At 38.7% G+C, this 20,809-nt stretch overlaps 2 protein-coding genes across 4 annotated transcripts in view; both read left to right on the forward strand.

Annotated features, from left to right (window-relative positions):
* The window catches only part of LOC123577979 (zinc finger protein 160-like), a 26,867-nt gene extending 12,740 nt beyond the window's left edge, over window positions 1–14,127 (forward strand). For all 3 annotated transcript variants that reach the window (XM_045440409.1, XM_045440410.1, XM_045440411.1), the window contains exons 3-4: window positions 2,010–2,163; window positions 7,891–14,127. In XM_045440409.1, coding sequence (XP_045296365.1) covers window positions 2,010–2,163; window positions 7,891–12,212 — 4,476 coding nt within the window. In that variant the 3' untranslated portion in view covers window positions 12,213–14,127. The remainder of the gene's footprint in view (window positions 1–2,009; window positions 2,164–7,890) is intronic.
* Window positions 2,059–20,809, forward strand: part of LOC123577980 (zinc finger protein 665-like) — a 49,903-nt gene continuing 31,152 nt past the window's right edge. The window contains exon 1 of the mRNA XM_045440415.1: window positions 2,059–2,163. The gene's annotated coding sequence lies outside the window, so the exon portion shown is untranslated. The remainder of the gene's footprint in view (window positions 2,164–20,809) is intronic.

Consider the following 20,809-nt stretch of genomic DNA (forward strand, 5'->3'; position numbering starts at 1 on the left):
CCTGGTAGTTCTAACCAGAGAAATTACAGAAGAAGAATAAATAAAATGTGCCAAAATGAGATAAGAAATCAAACTATCCCATTCATAGATTACATGATCTCCTATTTAGAAATAAAGAATCCTCAGACTTAGAATGAATTCATTGAAGTTACAAAATACAATATCAACACTCAAAATTCAGTTACATATCTGTACAGTAGCAATCAACAAATGGGAAGTAAATTCCATTTACAAAAACAAGAAAGTAAATGGGAATAATATTAATCAGGGAAGTGAAAGATTCATACAGAGTGAAAACTACAAATGTTGCTGAGGAAAATTAAAGAAAACCTAAGTAAATGTCAAGATATCTTGTGATTCTGGCTTGGAAGACCATAAAACAGAGGGATCCCCAGAGCGATATAAAGAGTAATGGAGTCCTCAGCAAAATCCGAACATGTTTTGCCCAAATGGGAATCGTGATTCTAAAACTCATATTGAATTGGTAAGGACGCCACATAACCAAAATAAACATGAGAAAACAAAATTGGAGGACCTACAATTCCCGACATCAAACCTTCTACAATAACTTGGAATAATCAAAAGTATAATTGCATCAGAGGCTAGAAATATTGATCAAAGATACAGAACTAAGCATCCACAAATAAACCCATACATCTATAATCCATTCCTTTTTTCCAAGTGTGCGGAAAACATTGGAAAAAGAAAAGTCTCTTAAATAGTAGTGACGTATCTAGGTATCTGTGAGAATGAAATTGAAACTACCTTGTACCATATAAGGAAATCAGTTCAGAACTAATCAAAGACTAAATGTAAGAGCCTAAACTATAAAAGTCTTAACTGAAAACATAGGGGTAAATTTTCATGACCTTAGGGTTGACAGGGGATTTTTATACATGATCCCAAAAGAAAAAGTGAAAAAGACAAAGTAGATAAATTGGCCATCATCTCAATTATTCACGTCTGTGCGGTGAAGGACATTATCACCTAAGTGGAACAGTCTAGCAAATGGGAGGAAATAATTTGCCAACACATATCTACTAAGCATCTAGAACCTAAAATATATGAAGAACTTACACAAGTGACAACCAACATACCAAGAACCCAATTTGAACAACGGTCAAAGGATTTTAATAGACACTTCTCCATAGAAGATACACAAATGAACCCAGCACATGAAGAGATGTTCAATGAAAGTAGTCATTATTAAAATGTAAAATCAAAACCACACTGAGCTATCGTTTCACATCCACTAGGATGACTATTATGAAACCACAAAAATAAAGAGGTTGAGAAATTCAAATCATGACATGTTGCTATAAAAACGTAGGTACTGTGGAAAAGAGTGTGACAGAGTCTGAAAAAATTAAACCATGTGCCCCAGTAATTCCACTCCTAGGTATATAACCAAAAGAATTGAAAACGGGCATCCAAACACTTCTACTGGAACTTAGTAATATTAGCCAAAGGTCGTAACTACCAAATGCTTTACAGTAGTTGAGTGAATATGGTCTACTCCTGTAATCGAATATTCTGCAGCCAGAAGAAAGGAAATGGACCACTGATACATACTATATTGTGGATGAACCCCAAAGATGATTCTGTGTGAAGAAGGCAGATGCAAAAGGCCACATATTTTATCCTTTTCCTTTTATATGAAACTATCCAAGATCGGTGAATCCACAGAGACAAAGCATTAGTGGTTGCCAGGGACTGGGCAATAGGAAGCACCTGTTAATGGGTAAAGTCTTTCCTATGGGGCTGATAAAAAAAGTTTTGGATCTAGACAGAGGTGATGTTTGTGCAATATTTGAATGCAATAATTGCCCCCTAATGGTATTTTAAAGTAGCTAATTTTATGTTCACTGTAACTCACTCAAAATTATGTTACATGGATCAAAGAACACTCATTCTAGTCAAGTCAGTCTTTACACATCTGTGCTTCTCTTGTCTTTGGTCAAATAAGAACACATTCCCTGTGCACTTGATGAAATGTGTTTTCCTTTCAGGGACGGTTGACCTTTAGGGATGTGACCATAGATTTCTCTCAGGAGGAGTGGGAGTGCCTGGACGCCGCTCAGAGGGCTTTGTACAAGGATGTGATGTTGGAGAACTACAGGAACCTGGTCTCCGTGGGTGAGGATAACTTGCCTCCAGAAGTCGGTAATTACTTTTTATCTGTGTACTGTGCATTTTCTAATGAGAGCCCCTGTTTTGATCATAAGAGTTCCAATTCCTTGTTCTTAAGGGAGTGATTGCAGCTGTTTTGATTGAGAGTGGAAAGGGTTCATAATGTGGCAAATGGACTCTAACTTCCCTTTCCTTCAGAAGTTCTGCATTCCTGCTTGTTGATGTGGTTGCAGAACTTAGCAGTCAGAAAAGTTTAAGGGAGGGAACTGGTGATGAGGAGCCCTGGTTGTTGTATGTATGTAACTGATGAATCACTAAATTCTACTCCTGAAACCAGTACTACACTCTGTTAAGTAACTAGAATTTAAATAACAATCTGGGAGTCTGGGGAATAGGATATAAAAACGCTTATATTCCTAGCAAAGTCTAATTTCGCTGAAATCTTTAAAGATAAAGCTCAGAGACAATACCGTTATTTAAAGTTGGGGGAAAAGGAAACCTCGTGGTGAATTTATTTAAATCTCTGATTCTGTGGTCTTACCTTCGTAAGAGTTTTGGTTGAGTAGTTCTTAGAAAAAACCCAGATGTCTGCACACCTAAAATAATCCTTAAGCTCTCAGGCACTCATTTGAGTAATTTTTGAAATACGTGGTTTCTACACCAAGCAAAATGAATGTTCTTTCTTGTTTGGTGACCCAAGAGCTGGAAACGTGTTCTGGAAGAGCAGAGGAGATCATGTTCTGTTTTTCTTTATGGATGGAAATCTCTTGTTGAGCTGAATATCATCTCGGTTTTGGAAGAAGAGAAAGAGCCCTGGACTGTGGAACATGAAGTGAGGTTAGGGAAACATCCAGACAGGGAATGTGAACGTATTGGAATGTGAGCACAAGTCCGCTCAGAAGGGCAGAGAGTAAATTGCTCCAGTAAATATTGTTTGGGAAGGATCTATGGGAAAATACAAGTTTATTTCTTAGGGGCTTTCAAAGGAAATCCTCCCCCACCCCCCACACACTTCTCATTCTGTTATTCAAACGAGTAAATCAGATGTGTAGAAGTTTAAACTTCCAGTGATAATGCCTACAACACTGTTACCTAGCCCCTCCGACCATACTGGTGTTGTGGCTTGAGAGGGACTGAGATGGCTGTCCCTAAGGAGTCTTTTCCCTGATCCCTCTTGGTTCTCATTCCATACAGGTCAGAGGTGAGGCCTCTGTAGTGCAAACCCCAGGACCTATTCACTTTCCATTTCCATTTTGTATTCTGGGGAGAACTTCTCAGGAGACACAAAAATTGTAGCATGTGTCTAATAAAGTAGATAAAAGTCTGTGTCTTTCCTCGGCCATCCTAGCTTCTGAAGGTTGCTCCCTTGTGCATTAATTAGGAGGAAGTCATGATGTGGATAATTCCAAAAAGTGAAAATCCAAAAGTAGATGTAGTGTAAATACAGCTCAGCTTGGTGATACCTAGTTAGCTTTTCTGTAGGAAAAACATGTATCATTCCACAGATGGTCATTGCATTCCTAGTATACTAAAAGCACCATATTGATATTTTTTGGTTTTGTTTGTTTGTTTTAAGAACTCGAGAGGCAGCAGCAACTTTTGATTTTAAGTAATCTCTACAACCAGAGTGGGGTTTGAACTCAACTGCAAAGTCAAGGGTTGCATAGTGTACTGACTGAGCCAGCCAGGCAGCCCAGTTTTTTCTTTATTAACCTTTTGATCACCTTCACCCATTTCTGCTCACCTACCTGCATGTAGCAACCACCAATATGTTCTCGGTATCTAATGGGTTTTTGTTTCTTTAAGATTGCACACATAGGAGCAATCTTTGACTCATTCCACATAGTGGTCTTTGACTCATTCCACATAGCATATTATCCTCAAGGTCCATCTCTGTTGTCACAAATGGCAAGATTGTATTCTGCTTAGTGGCTAGATAATAGTGTGTTGTATATACACATCTTTATCCATTCACCCATCAACGGACACTTAGATTGTGTTCGTATCTCAGCTATTATACATAGTGCTGCAGTGAACATCAGAACGCTTCTGTCTTTTTGAGTTAGTATTTTTGTTGTCTTCAGATAAATACCCAGTAGAATTGGTGGATCACACAGTAGTTCTGTTGGCTACACCAATCATTCTCCACCCGTTGACAACACGTGTTGTTTCTTGTCTTTTTACTAACGGCCATTCTAATATTAGGTGTGAAGCGATATTGTGCTTTTGATTTGCATTTCCCTGATGATGAATAACGTTGAGCATCTTTCATGGTCCTGTTGGCCATCTCTAAGTCTTTGGAAAATGTCTATTCAGATCTTGTGCCCATTTCTTAAATTGGGTTATTTGAGCATGTTTTGGCAATGTTTTAGATTACCAGTCCATTATCAGATGCATGATTTGCTAATAGTTTCTCCCATTCAGTAGGATGCCTTTTCATTTTGTTCAAAAACTGTTTCCTTTGCGGTGTAAACACGTTTCAGTTTGATATAATCCCACCTTTTTTACTTTTGTTGTTTTTCCTCTTTGGTGTGGAAAGTTAAAAATAAAATCATTGCCCACACATGTGTCAAGCTCATTACCCCCTAACTTTTCTTTCTTTTTTTTTTTTTTTTCCAATTTTTTTAATGTTTATTTTTGAGAGACAGAGGCAGAGTGTGAGTGGGGAAGGGGCAGAGGGAGAAAGACACAAGATCTTAAGAGGCTCCAGGCTCTGAGCTGTCCGCACAGAGCCCAACATGGGGCTCGAACTACAAGCCGTGGTATCATGACCTCATCCAACGTCAGAAGCTTATCCAGCTGAGCCACCCCAGCCCTCCACCCCTAACTTTTCTTAATAGGAGTTTTTATGGTTTCAGGTCTTAGGTTTAAGTCTTTAATCCATTCTGAGTTAATTTTTGTGTATGGTGTCAGATAGTGGTCCAGTTTCATGCTTTTGCCTCTGGCTGTCCCGTTTTCCCAAACCATTGATTGAAGAGATGATACTTTCCCCCATTTTATACTCATGTCTCCTTTGTTGTAAATTTTTTTTTTCCTTTTTTTTTTTTTTTAATTTTTTTTTCAACGTTTATTTATTTTTGGGACAGAGAGAGAAAGAGCATGAATGGGGGAGGGGCAGAGAGAGAGGGAGACACAGAATCGGAAACAGGCTCCAGGCTCTGAGCCATCAGCTCAGAGCCTGACGCGGGGCTCGAGCTCACGGATGGCAAGATCGTGACCTGGCTGAAGTCGGACGCTTAACCGACTGCGCCACCCAGGCGCCCCACTCCTTTGTTGTAAATTAAGTGAACATGTGTGTGGGTTTATTTCTGGTCTCTATTCTGTTCTGTTGATCTATGTGTGTATTTTTATGCTAATACCATACTGTTTTAATGACTATAGCTTTGTAGTCCCGGAGTTTGAAATCAGGGAACATGATGCCTCCGACACGTACTTCTTTGTTAAGATGCTTTGGCGATTCGGGATCTTTAGCGGCTGCATAGAAATTTTAGGATTTTCCCTTTTGCGGATATGTTTTCATGTGGACAGAAATATTCCACTTTTTTGAATGAATACCAAGGAGTGGGAATGCTAGGTCATATTTAAGAGTACATTTAGTTTTGTAAGAAAGTGCAAACTTCTCCAAAGGGGAGTACCATTTTGCATTTCCACCAGCAATGAATGAGAGTTCTTATAGTTCCACATTCTCACTAGGATTTGGTGTTGGTTTTGTGGATTTTGGCCATTCTCATAAATGTGCAGTGATATCTAATTGTTACAACACATATTTTCCTTGATTAAAGTTACCACTTTTCTTTAATGTTTATTTATTTTGAGATAGAGAAAAAGAGGCAGCAAGGGAGCGAGCGTGAGCAGTATAGAGGCAGAGAGAGATACACACAGAATCCAAAGCAGGCTCCAGGCTCTGAGCTTTCAGCACAGAGCGTGTCGTAGGCTTTGAAGTCCTAACTCTGTGTTCATGACCTGAGTTGATGACAGACACTTAACCAACTTAGCCCCGCAGCTGATCCTATGGCATTCTTTAAGAATTTGTGATATCTTGGGGCGCCTGGGTGGCGCAGTCGGTTAAGCGTCCGACTTCAGCCAGGTCATGATCTCGCGGTCCGTGAGTTCGAGCCCCGCGTCGGGCTCTGGGCTGATGGCTCAGAGCCTGGAGCCTGTTTCCGATTCTGTGTCTCCCTCTCTCTCTGCCCTTCCCCCGTTCATGCTCTGTCTCTCTCTGTCCCAAAAATAAATAAACGTTGAAAAAAAAATTTTTTTTAAAAGAATTTGTGATATCTTGGAAACATATTTTTTAAAGTTCCTGCTTTAGTCCCAGCAGTATCATTAACCTGATTTGCCGTAGCTTTTTCTATAATGATATATTATTTTGGGGCTTGGGTGGCTCAGTCAGTTAAGCATCTGACTGTTTTTTTTTTGGCCTAGGTCATGAAGTTACAGTTAGTTCAAGTCCCACATTGGGCAGTGCGCTTACAGTGTGGAGACCTCTGGGGAATCTCTCTCTCTCCCCCTGCCTCTCCCCCATTCACGAGCTTGTTCTCAGTATCTCTCTCTATAAGTAACAACCTTAAAAACGTGTCTCCTGGAATATGTATACATTATATAATTGTCTTGAGTATATACCTAGAAGCGAAGTCTTGGTATATTTAGTTTGATAATTTTTAGAGCAAATATTGAATTAGATATAACTGTACAGTTTTCCTATAACCCCCTACTGTTTCCCTGTTGAATGTTTTCCACCTTTGCTTCATGCCCATAGTATGAGTTCTTACAGAATGCATCAGTATTATGCCTTTTGCTGAATGTGTTTTCTTTTTCCCCAAGGTCCTGCTTTTAATTTACACCACAATCATATTCCCATAGATGTGCAAGCACAAGCACTGTCCCCACACGGTCAGTTACTTCTTATGCTTCACTCTTGCTTTTCTGAATCCAAGTCCTGGCCTTTCCTCAGATGTTGCATTGAGCTAAACAAACCACCCTTGTATATCCTGGTATATTAATTTTGATCAACAAAGCACCTCAGTTTACACAGCACCGGACTCCCCTGCCCTCCGTATTGCAGAAGGAACCCTATTCATACACAGGGGACATGTGTATGAATTGCTCAGGACAGCAGTTTGATCTGGTGGTTAATTATTCTGTGTGTTTACTAATGTATGAGCATATGATGAAAGAAACAAGATATTTTAAGGACTCTGTATGTTACAACCTACATGTTGATTGATCTAGGGGGTTAAGTTAATAAGTAACCATAGTTACACAAACTAGTAGTCTCTGGAATTCTAAAGCAGTTTTTCTTGGAGACGTAAAGACAGGATTTACATTCCATAAGGAACTCCTACTAGAAGGAATGAAAGATTCATTGAGCATCACTTAATTATGAGATATTGGGTTCAGGTAAACACGTTTTTATAAAGATTAAGAATTAAGGAAGAGAGACAACTCTATAATTTCATGCACAGTTATAAAATAGCCATTGTATAAATGGGGTCAGTAATCATGAAGTGTCATTTAATTATCCAGTTATGTGTCCAAAAAATATGGATAGTGTAAAATGTGTTTCGAAAAATTACCTCAAAATCAGAGAAATTGTTACTATGGAAAACGTTATAAAAAGAGAACTCAAAAACACTGTATATGACAGTAGTGTTTGAAGACCATGGTTGGTTAACATCCTTTGTTTATAATAAAGTGTTATTTAGGTATGTAATTATGTAATTTAGTATAAAATATTTATCTTCCAACTCTATTTGATAGGAAGCTTTTCTCCTGGATTTGCACTCAAGGAATTGTCACCAGTAGAGGACATTTATAAAGGAAAATTTTACCACTTAGTGATATTGGAGAGAAATGAAAGCCATGGCATCAAGAATTTTGATCTCAAGGAAGTCTGGGAAAATAGGCATGAGTTTGAAAATCGGTGGGGAGATGATGCAAGAAATTACAAAGAAGTGCCTTTGACTCATAACAAAAATCTCACTTGTAGGAAAGATCAGCCACTTAATCAGCCCTCAGTTACTCTTCCTGAAAAGCAGAGTGTTTCTGTGAGAAAAAATACATACCAGTATGTCATGAATAATGAACCATTCATCAGGACTTTGTTACAACAGGACAGTAATGTAAGTGGTTCTGGAAACCAGTATATAAACTGCTTGGAAAATAGAATTGGATTAAGTTTGCAGGCACACCTGGGTGAACTCCAGAGATTTGACAGTGAGGAGGAAATGTATGAATGTAGTAATCCAATTGAGAAGTCTGTCAGCAATGGTTCCTCAGTCTCACCACTTGAAAGAATTCCTCCCAGGACCCAAAACATTTGGAATAAATCTAGGAAGATTTATCATTTGTTACCTGCCCAAGCCAGGAGAGGATACACCAGAGGAAAATCTTATAAATGTAATGAATGTGGGAAGGATTTTAGCAAGAGCTCAAACCTCATGAATCATGAGGGTATTCTTTGTGGACAGAGACCTTACAAATGTAATGCATGTAGCAAAGCGTTTGTTGAGTGTTCAAGCCTTACTCAAGATAAGAAAATCCATACCGGTGAGAAACCTTACAAAGGTAATGAGTGTGCCAAAGCGTTTACCCAATTTGGCAACCTTAGTAGTCATCAGAAAATACATGCTGGGGAGAAACAGCACAAATGTAATGTGTGTGACAAGGCTTTTATCCAAAGGTCATACCTTGTGGTACATCAGAGAATTCACACAGGAGAAAGACCTTATAGATGTACTAAATGTGATAAGGCTTTTACCAAACATTCAGAACTTTTGCGTCATGAGAGGACTCATACCGGTGAGAAACCTTACAAATGTATTGACTGTGGCAAGGCCTTTTTGAGGAGTTCACACCTTACTCAGCATAAGAGAATCCATACTGGAGAGAAACCTTACAAGTGTAATGAATGTGGCAAGGCTTTTAACCAATTTTCAAACCTTCGGTGTCATGAGAAAATTCATACTGGCGACAAACCTTACAAATGTAATGAGTGTGGCAAAGCCTTTACCCAGGCTTCAGGACTCACTGAACATCAGAGAGTCCATACAGGACAGAAACCATATAAATGTAATGAATGTGGTAGGGCTTTTATCCGATCTTCACACCTTAGGCGTCATGAGAAAATTCATACTGGTGACAAACCTTACATATGTCATGAGTGTGGCAAAGCCTTTACCCAGCGTTCAGAACTCTCTACACATCAGAGAGTCCATACAGGAGAGAAAGTATATAAGTGTTTCGTAAGTGGCAAATCCTATAGTCAAAATTCAAACCTGGCAAATCATCAGAGAATGCATACTGGAGAGAAACCTTACAAATGTAAAGAGTGTGGCAAATCATTTACACAATTTGGAAATCTCACTATGCATCAGAAAATACACACTGGGGAAAAACCACACAAATGTAATGTGTGTGACAAGGCTTTTATCCAAAGGTCATACCTTGTGGTACATCAGAGAATTCACACAGGAGAAAGACCTTATAGATGTACTAAATGTGATAAGGCTTTTACCAAACATTCAAAACTTTTGCGTCATGAGAGGACTCATACCGGTGAGAAACCTTACAAATGTATTGACTGTGGCAAGGCCTTTTTGAGGAGTTCATACCTTACTCAGCATAAGAGAATCCATACTGGAGAGAAACCTTACAAGTGTAATGAATGTGGCAAGGCTTTTAACCAATTTTCAAACCTTCGGTGTCATGAGAAAATTCATACTGGCGACAAACCTTACAAATGTAATGAGTGTGGCAAAGCCTTTACCCAGCCTTCAGGACTCACTGAACATCAGAGAGTCCATACAGGACAGAAACCATATAAATGTAATGAATGTGGTAGGGCTTTTATCCGATCTTCACACCTTAGGCGTCATGAGAAAATTCATACTGGTGACAAACCTTACATATGTCATGAGTGTGGCAAAGCCTTTACCCAGCGTTCAGAACTCTCTACACATCAGAGAGTCCATACAGGAGAGAAAGTATATAAGTGTTTCGTAAGTGGCAAATCCTATAGTCAAAATTCAAACCTGGCAAATCATCAGAGAATGCATACTGGAGAGAAACCTTACAAATGTAAAGAGTGTGGCAAATCATTTACACAATTTGGAAATCTCACTATGCATCAGAAAATACACACTGGGGAAAAACCACACAAATGTAATGTGTGTGACAAGGCTTTTATCCAAAGGTCATACCTTGTGGTACATCAGAGAATTCACACAGGAGAAAGACCTTATAGATGTACTAAATGTGATAAGGCTTTTACCAAACATTCAGAACTTTTGCGTCATGAGAGGACTCATACCGGTGAGAAACCTTACAAATGTATTGACTGTGGCAAGGCCTTTTTGAGGAGTTCACACCTTACTCAGCATAAGAGAATCCATACTGGAGAGAAACCTTACAAGTGTAATGAATGTGGCAAGGCTTTTAACCATTTTTCAAACCTTTGGTGTCATGAGAAAATTCATACTGGCGACAAACCTTACAAATGTAATGAGTGTGGCAAAGCCTTTACCCAGGCTTCAGGACTCACTGAACATCAGAGAGTCCATACAGGACAGAAACCATATAAATGTAATGAATGTGGTAGGGCTTTTATCCGATCTTCACACCTTAGGCGTCATGAGAAAATTCATACTGGTGACAAACCTTACATATGTCATGAGTGTGGCAAAGCCTTTACCCAGCGTTCAGAACTCTCTACACATCAGAGAGTCCATACAGGAGAGAAAGTATATAAGTGTTTCGTAAGTGGCAAATCCTATAGTCAAAATTCAAACCTGGCAAATCATCAGAGAATGCATACTGGAGAGAAACCTTACAAATGTAAAGAGTGTGGCAAATCATTTACACAATTTGGAAATCTCACTATGCATCAGAAAATACACACTGGGGAAAAACCACACAAATGTAATGTGTGTGACAAGGCTTTTATCCAAAGGTCATACCTTGTGGTACATCAGAGAATTCACACAGGAGAAAGACCTTATAGATGTACTAAATGTGATAAGGCTTTTACCAAACATTCAGAACTTTTGCGTCATGAGAGGACTCATACCGGTGAGAAACCTTACAAATGTATTGACTGTGGCAAGGCCTTTTTGAGGAGTTCATACCTTACTCAGCATAAGAGAATCCATACTGGAGAGAAACCTTACAAGTGTAATGAATGTGGCAAGGCTTTTAACCAATTTTCAAACCTTCGGTGTCATGAGAAAATTCATACTGGCGACAAACCTTACAAATGTAATGAGTGTGGCAAAGCCTTTACCCAGCCTTCAGGACTCACTGAACATCAGAGAGTCCATACAGGACAGAAACCATATAAATGTAATGAATGTGGTAGGGCTTTTATCCGATCTTCACACCTTAGGCGTCATGAGAAAATTCATACTGGTGACAAACCTTACATATGTCATGAGTGTGGCAAAGCCTTTACCCAGCGTTCAGAACTCTCTACACATCAGAGAGTCCATACAGGAGAGAAAGTATATAAGTGTTTCGTAAGTGGCAAATCCTATAGTCAAAATTCAAACCTGGCAAATCATCAGAGAATGCATACTGGAGAGAAACCTTACAAATGTAAAGAGTGTGGCAAATCATTTACACAATTTGGAAATCTCACTATGCATCAGAAAATACACACTGGGGAAAAACCACACAAATGTAATGTGTGTGACAAGGCTTTTATCCAAAGGTCATACCTTGTGGTACATCAGAGAATTCACACAGGAGAAAGACCTTATAGATGTACTAAATGTGATAAGGCTTTTATCAAACATTCAGAACTTTTGCGTCATGAGAGGACTCATACCGGTGAGAAACCTTACAAATGTATTGACTGTGGCAAGGCCTTTTTGAGGAGTTCACACCTTACTCAGCATAAGAGAATCCATACTGGAGAGAAACCTTACAAGTGTAATGAATGTGGCAAGGCTTTTAACCATTTTTCACACCTTTGGTGTCATGAGAAAATTCATACTGGCGACAAACCTTACAAATGTAATGAGTGTGGCAAAGCGTTTACCCGACTTGGAAAACTTACTAATCATCAGAAAATACACGCTGGCTAGCAACCACCCAAATGTGATGTGTGTAACAAGGCTTTTATCCAAACGTCAGGCCTTTGGCACCTCAGAGAATCCGTACAGGAGAAAACCCTTGTAAATGTACTAAATGTGATAAAGCTTTTAGCACACGTTGAGACCTTTGTAGTCATGAGAGTACTTCTACTGGAGAGAAACTTTACAGATGTAGTGAGTGTGGCAAAACCTTTGCTGAGCGCTCACATGTTAACAGAAAAATCCATACTAAAGAGAAACCTTAACAGATATAATGAGTGTGGCAAAGCGTTTACCCAATTTGGAAACCTTACTGGGCCTCAGAAAATACACACTGGGCAGAAACCACACAAATGTAATGTGTATAACAAGGCTTTTATCCATTGTTCAAGTCTTATGGCACATCAGAGAATTCATACAGCAGAAAAACTTTACAAATGTAATATGTGTAATGAGGCTTTTATCAAACATTCTCACCTTTGGTGTCGTGAGAGATCTCATACTAGAGAGAAACTGTACAAATGTATTTAGTGTGGAAAAGCCTTTATGGAGCATTCACATCTTACTCACTGTGAACCTAATATGTGTGGCAGTGCTTTTATTCAAAGCTCAAACTTTGGTGAGCATCAAAGAATTCATAGGAGAAAAAAACAAATGAGCAAGGGTTCAACACTTGCTCAGCATCAGAGATTCCATCATGGAGAGGAACCATATGGAACTAACATAAGTGGGAAATCTTGTAACCATGGTTCACAACTCACCTGATAGAATAGAAGCCTCTGAAAGGAAGAACACTGAAGGAATGTATGGCAGGGCTTATCCAAAGCTTATTTTAAGTTGTGGAATGTAATTTCTACTAGAGAGAAAAACCTTACAAATAAAATAGGTGTGATCTGGGTTATAAAAAATGTACAAATTGGGGAGGGGATAAAAATAGGTCAATGGAGTTAGGAGGTACAGACTTCCAGTGATAAGAAAACAAAATGTACAACTTTGTGCTTTGTGGTCTAGAAAGAATTCACATAACACTGAAACCATACAAATGTGTCAATGTCTTTACCTCAGGAAATACTGAATAATTCATGCTGGACAGGAACATTAACGTATAATGAAGGCGGTAATTTGTTTAGCCAGTTCTTCAATGGACTACAATTTAAAACTTCACACTAGGGAGAAGTAGGTCTATTTTGAGGATTAACCAATCTTAGGTGTTAAGTTCCACAGAAAATTAAAATTATTTAAAAGTCATGAGATGGTGTGTCAATGGTACAAGTATATCTGTGGAAAGACCTAATCATCTTCTGTTCAAGTATTTTATAAAGATTTTATTTTCTTCTGTGCACACAACATGGGGCTCAAACTCAACAACCCCCAGAGCAAGAGTCACATGCTCTTTTGGCTTAGCTTGCCAGGTTAACATTTTTTATTCAATTATTTGAGGTTTCTGTTTTTTTTTTTAATGTTTTTATTTTTCATAGAGTGAGAGGAAGAGAGATCTAGTGGGGGAGAGGGAGAGGGAGGCAATCGGAAGCAGGCTCCAGGCTTTAAGCTGACAGCAGAGAGCCAGACTGGAGTGTTGAACTCATGAACCACAAGATGACCTGAGCCGAGGTTGGATGCTTAACCAACTCAGCCATCCAGGCACCCCAATTATTTGAGGTTTCTTGACACTACATTATTATTGATGACTTATAGCCTCAAGTTTGGATTCCATTGATGTTATACTTTCATTATATGTGTTTCATTGGCAACCATAGTGGTGGTCTCAGAGAAAGCATCTGTATGGTAAATGGAACCTCTTCAATGAGGGTGAGGGGCTTAGTCATACCTATATACCCAGGAAAACTGGTATGCTAAGTTTAAGATAGACTATACTATATACATTTGGGAGCATAGGGAGTGGCAAGGAATAAACCTAAAACTCTTATGTAAATTGTAATGTTTTCTTTGTGGTCACAGCCCCTTCTCTGGATTTGTTGGTACGGTTGAGCACCTTTGTTGAATACTACAGGAAAGAATTACTCTATCAGATAGTTGACCATGAAGCAGTAGGTCAGGACATTGAGAGAATATTTTCATGTAACGATGGGTTACTTGGGATGGCATTTGTACTAGAGAAAATAGACAGTGAGCAATGGTCTCTCCTTTTGAAAGGTAATAGCTATCATATATCACGGATGAGTAAAAATTCGTCTTAATTTTGGAAACTGAAGAGAAAGTTCTAGAGGACATTTAAATCAAAAGATTTAAATCAAAGATTAAATCAAGATTTAAATCAAAGTAGGATTGCCTGTGTGGTTCAGTATGTTGAGTATTTGACTCCATTTTGGCTCACGGTCATGGGATCAATCTTTATGTTGGGGTCTCCACTGAGTGTAGAGCCTCCTTACAATTCTCTTTCTCTCTCTTTCTCTCTCTCTGCCGCTCTCTGCTACCTGTGCTCTCTCTCAAAAAACAAAACAAAACAAAAATACACCCAGAAGTAGTATGCTTGTAAAAGACGCAAATTTGGGCACTGAAATTGCATTTTGATTCCATTTTTTTTAGGATACCCTATTTCTCATATGTAAGTAAGTAAAATATAAGCTTTTGTGTAAACCTAAATGAATCCTGTGCCTTATTATCCTGTGTGCATCACACTTCTTTGGGGAATTTCATAACGAACACTAATCATACATCCTTAAGCTCTGTATGTTGAATGTCATCTGTAGTAATTTTCATGTTATATTTAAATCTATAGTTTTGGAAATATATATTCATAAGTTGAATTTGAGAGTTACCCACCCATTGTATATCCCATAGTATTTAGTGGCTCTAAGGGAAATACCATAGCAATGCAATTTCAGACTCTCACCCTCTACAACCAGCCTCCCCATTCATGAGTATACATCATATGATTCTATTTCTCCCTGCCTTTTGTGCTGAAATGAGACCCATGGTTTGCACCTTTACAGTAAATGAAATTAGAAAAATAGCAAGCATGTGAAAAGTATTAGGAGCTAAAAGAAAAGTTGAGAAGTAAGGATAAAGGTAACAATATTTTGTGCTGGACTGCTCAGGGAATAATTAGAAAAGATAATTGTCATGAGTTTACTTTCAAGAATGAACAACACAATGGGAATCTTGTTTGATAACTAGAAATCTCACATATTTAGCCTCTAAACCATTTTTTGCTCGTTTACGCTTGTGCTTACTCCTCGAACAGGATGTTCAGATGTCAGGAATGTTGACTGCATACACTGAAGTGTTAGGAGAATGTTAATTATATACTGATGCTTGCTCAGGAGAGCAGGGTAGACTTCTCAAGTTCTGAAAATGGCTGGAGAAAGCAGGGAATGGTGACTGCATTGTTATGATGCATCCTGTGTGGGGTCAGGGTGATGATACTCAGGCACTGTGAACTTATAACTACTGCCAAGGGAGGGTCCTCTGCGGCTTCATTATTACCTTTTCTTGCCCAAATGGGCAGAATAGTAAGAGGTTGTAATGCTGCTTCATAGGTATCATCAGTCGGGCATCAAAAGTACAGTCAGACCCAGTAATACAAAACTGAAGTTTACTCCTGACTGACTTGGTTGGGAAAGACCACAATCTTCCTCAGGCTAACTACTACCTCCTTTTTCCTGATGTACACATAGCCCCACCACACAGTTGATTATGGAAAATGGCTGTGAAATAACTGTTTAGAGCAATTACTGAAGACATTTTTAGACTTGTATGATGTCATGGTTCTTTTTCTATTAAGTTATAGTCTAATATTAAAATATTATTCAAAACCGAGAGAATATTTTCCAACTCCAAGCCTTTTGTAGATCTGTCACTTTAAGGGAGAAAGCAACGAATGGAATCTCAAAATCAGTGCTTCAGTTTTTCTCCCAAGGTACTAGAATCAAGGAATTGCCAGGTCAGCTCAGTCAGTGAGGCTTCCAACTCTTGATTTTGGCTCAGGTCTTGGTCTCACAGTTCAAGGGATCACGCCCTGTATTGGGCTCCACACTGAGTGTGGAAAAATAACTGAACTTTAAAAAACTTTTTAAAAAGGTTCTAGAATCAGAATATCTGTATTGAAACTTTGCAAATTAGTGTTATATTCAGGTAAGTTAAATTAATAAATTTCAAAGGAAAGACATCTGTAACTCAGAAAACACTAAGGACTAATAAATTTTGACTCATTTGGAACACCTATGACACTGGTGATGGGTTGCGTGCAATATTATACATACAGGATAAAGAAAAAGTCTAGTGATTAAATCTGTCATCCTGTTATCCTTGACTACTTTTTCATTTAATATTATTGTGGGGTATATTTAAATTTGGTCTCCAAATGTTTTCTTTACCATCTTTTTCTTTTACCTTCTGTTGTTTAGGTGTGAATATGAAATTTGAAAATTCCCCAATATCCTGATTTTAATTAACTTATTAAATTTATTTTAGGAAGAGAGTGCACACAAGTGGGGGACAGGGGCAGAGGGAAAGGGAGGGAATCTTAAGCAGGCTACACGCTTGGTGCAGAGTGTACAGAGATCTCGATCCCACAACTCTGGGATGTTGGCCAGAGCCACCTGACTGAGCCACCCAACTGCCCCCCTAATACCCTTTTAAAATTGTGTTATTTTTTTATGTTTTTATTTATTTTTGAGAGACATATTGCGAGCAGGGGAAGGACAGAGAAGAACCGAGACACAGAATCCAAAGCAGGCTCCAGCCTCTGAGCTGTCAGCACAGAGCCCGATGTTGGACTCGAAGTTTTGACCCACTAGATCATGACTTGAGCCAATGTCAGAGGCTTAAGTGATTCAGCCACCCAGGAGCCCTTCATTCATTTTTCTTGGTCATACAGCAGCCATCCTGTTGTAAGGAGAGAGAGTGCTGAGTGCTAAAGGAGGTGGCCCATCCCAACCTGCATCTCTGGGCTTCCTGTTATGTGAAAATGATAAACCACCTTGTTTCAGCCACTGATTCCAGGAGGTCTGTCATTCACAAATAAGAACTGTCTTATGTGACCCATAAGATTAATATTTGTATTGAGAGTAGAATGGAGCATTTGAGAGAATCCTGAATTTGACATTTTGTAGTGTAGAAGAGCTACAAGAGGCATCCTCATTCCCAGATGGGTTATAGCTGTTTGGCACGTGCTGCCTAAAACTCAAAATGTTAACCAAACAAAATACAGCTTGAGAATTTATGACGAATGTTCAGAATGCTAGGGTAGAAAGTTGAGCATGTGAACTTAGTCTCTGACCTTATGCACTTTAGTAACTTTTTACTTTCCACAGATAAACTGCATTTGCTCATTCTACCAGTCAGGAACTATCCTAATCACTGATATTAGCAGGAAACAAAACTCCCTGTCTTCAAGTAACTTATATTCTATAAAGTTGAGTCTATAAGGATAAATATGATAGTGGTAAGTACCATAAACATGTGCATGTACAATGATAGATCACAGGGTTTCCTAATTTAAACAATGTTTTCAGGCAATGCCCACATGATGAGGTCATCTTTGAGCAGAACCACTGAAAGTGTATCATGCAAATACCAATGAGGAAGGGCAAGGGGTGGAGGAAAGAGGCAGAAAATTGCCCAAATGGGAACATGTTTATAGTGGATTGGGAAAATCTACAATTGGCGTGTGGCTTGGTGAAATGTGAGGCTAAGTTTCTACTTGAGATATTTAAAATTATGGACTCCTTGTAGTTAGAATTTTAAAAATTTTAATAACAAAACTCCCCAGAAGGCTAATAAAGAGTATATGTGATAGATCCAAACCATGACCTGTTTGGAGCATACACAGACCTATTTCTTTATGGCAGCCTTACCCCTACCAAGAGAACACAGCCATGGGGTGGAGTAATGAATTAATGGAAAGTTGCTAAATACCGTTTGTGAAAACTGTATAGGGAATTGATCCCAGGAGTTGTTAAGATACATACTTATCCTGTTGTCTACACTTATACCCAGACAAGGGTATATTGCTTCTTCCACTTATGAATGTGTACCAAGTAATACTAGTTGGGTCTTTTATGCCCCAGTTATATGTTCAATGTCAATATCATCAAAAATTTTTTTTTACATATAATAAATACTGTACTTACAAATTGAATAGTAACAATATCGCATAAAACATATTCATGTTTTCCTCACTAATTCAAGACCTAGTAACTCCCAGTTATTCCTAGTTTTATTCTTCCAGTTGAGACCAATCTTGTCAGCGTTGCCTAATATTTTGGCTATAAAACTGACTTCAATATGTTTCATATTCCAATTTTATACTAAATCAGATGTGATGAGAATGGGACTATGTGCGAGGTCAGCAAATATTTATGTAAGGAATATATAGTAAATATTTTATTCTTTGCAGGGCACACTGTTTCTGTTACCACTCTTCCAGTATGTCCTTACTGAGTCAAAAACACCTAAATATGAGTGTGCCTGCATTACAGTTAGCACTTCACTTAAAAATAGACAGTAGGTTGCATTTGGCTCATGTTCTGTAGGTGGCAGACCCCTGATCTACCCAAAGGAATTAAGAGCGCTATATAGTAATAGTAACTATATGGTAAATAAAAACCGTCTTCCCTATTTTTAAGCCTCATTAAAGAAACTAACAGTCTAGTGTATATGTGTATAGCATATGTAAAAGAAACCTATACTAATGGTAGCACAGGGCAGGAGTGGAGAAATGGAAGTCTTTGTGGAAAGGAAAGGTTGGGTGATCTATATGAAGATGTATAAACTTTTTGAAGGTACTGGGGTCAGCTGTATAGGATAACCCCCATTGCAAACAAAAGCAATACTTAGAGCTAACACCAGTGAGCCAAAGAAAAGGATTTAAATCATCTGTAAAAATCAGTTATTTCAAAGAAGACAGGGAATAGAGGAAAGGAGACTTTATAAAAGCAGGAGCAAAACAATTTATCTGTATTTATCTGTAAAAGGGAATAGTCTAAAGGCCCTATTGAAAAGCAAAAATTGTCACTGGGTTTTTTTTTCTGTTTTACTTATTTTGAGAGAGAAGGAGAGAGACACTCGAGGCTCTGTGATGTCAGCATAGGCCCAACATAGGGCTCCATTTCAAGAGCCATGAGATCATGACTTGAAAGAAATGCAGTCTTATACCAATAACCATGTGTGTCAACCAGCCATCCCTGACCATTGGATTTTTTAAAGACAGGCAACGCAATATATCCTATGAGAAATTCACTTCACAAATTAAGAACACAAAATAAAATCCTGTACAAAAGATAAACGCTATAAAAAATAGAATGGCTATATTAAGATCAAAGTAATTTCAAGAGCAAGTAATATGACGGGATAATGAAATCTATTTCCTAATCATAGTGAGTTACATTCACCAGAATGACATGAGAATCCTAATTAATCCCTTTGGTTTTCACTACACACAAATACATAATCAAATACTCCCCATATCCAAGTCACAGACTAGGACCATGATGTGTGCACAAACACACACACTCATACATAAATATTATATATAGATGCAAACACACATGCATGTGGGCAACATAACACTCAAATGCACAGCCATATACCCTCACACTCACATACACTCCATAGCAAACGCACACTCATGCACTCATGAAATACAAGCACACACGTTTACACACACTTGCCCATACTCCCACATTCCCAGTGCCGTGTATGTAATTACATTCAAACAGTCTGCATGCACATGTGTGCCTTGACAATATTCTCACATGATGGAAGAATTCAGGAATCTTCTGACCTTGGATGCCTAAAAATGGGGAGCACTTTGCATGTTTTTTACTTCTTCCATCCCTGCAACAACCCCTAACGATATTTGTCACATGCAGTATCTTAAACTACTGTGAGCATTGCCACTGCAAGTCCAGGCGAACGGGGCAGAGTTGATAGGTTTCAGGGTAACCTATCAGAGTGATAGAGCAGGGTCCAAATGAGGCCAGAGGAAGAGGATTATAGTTCGTGTGCAGAGAGCATGGGAGCGTGGAGGAATAGACACAAAACTCTTCAAAGGCATATGTTGCCATAGTGCTTGGTAAATACAGACAGGTACAGAAAAGCAAGGGGAGAAGGCTAAAATGAACTCTGAAGTACAGGATCCGAGTCGGCGGCATCACTATGAGCACAGAAGTAGCTGTAGATAAGTAAATAAAATGGCAAAGAGAAAACTACAGATCTGTGTGAGGACAGGTAATTCCCAGGGCGGTCTACTCAGAGAGTCTAAGAGCAATGACACCCCAGTAGCAAGGAGAACACTCAGCACCCACATCTTGGTCTCTAACAAGTCTCTAAGAAAAAGACTCCTTGGAGTTATGGCTGATTCTATGGCAGGAGCAGGGAAAATACAAGAGGAGCCTAGAGGATCTTGAAGTGACAGAATGTTAAGAGTAAGGAAGTAATAAAATGTACATATCAAAGGGACATAATAGCCAAACCTGAAAGAGCTCCTGCAGCCTGTCACCAAATCTCTGGTACCAACTGGGTGTCATGCAATTTAATATAATTCTGACTTTATCTGGTGTTAGTAGAGACCCCACAAGTTAAGATCAAGGTCCTTCCCGGCACTGCCCCACTTCAGACACCAGTCACAAGTCAGGCATTCCCAT

This window comes from Leopardus geoffroyi, chromosome E2, assembly GCF_018350155.1.
Source record: "Leopardus geoffroyi isolate Oge1 chromosome E2, O.geoffroyi_Oge1_pat1.0, whole genome shotgun sequence".
Taxonomy (NCBI): Eukaryota; Metazoa; Chordata; class Mammalia; order Carnivora; family Felidae; genus Leopardus; species Leopardus geoffroyi.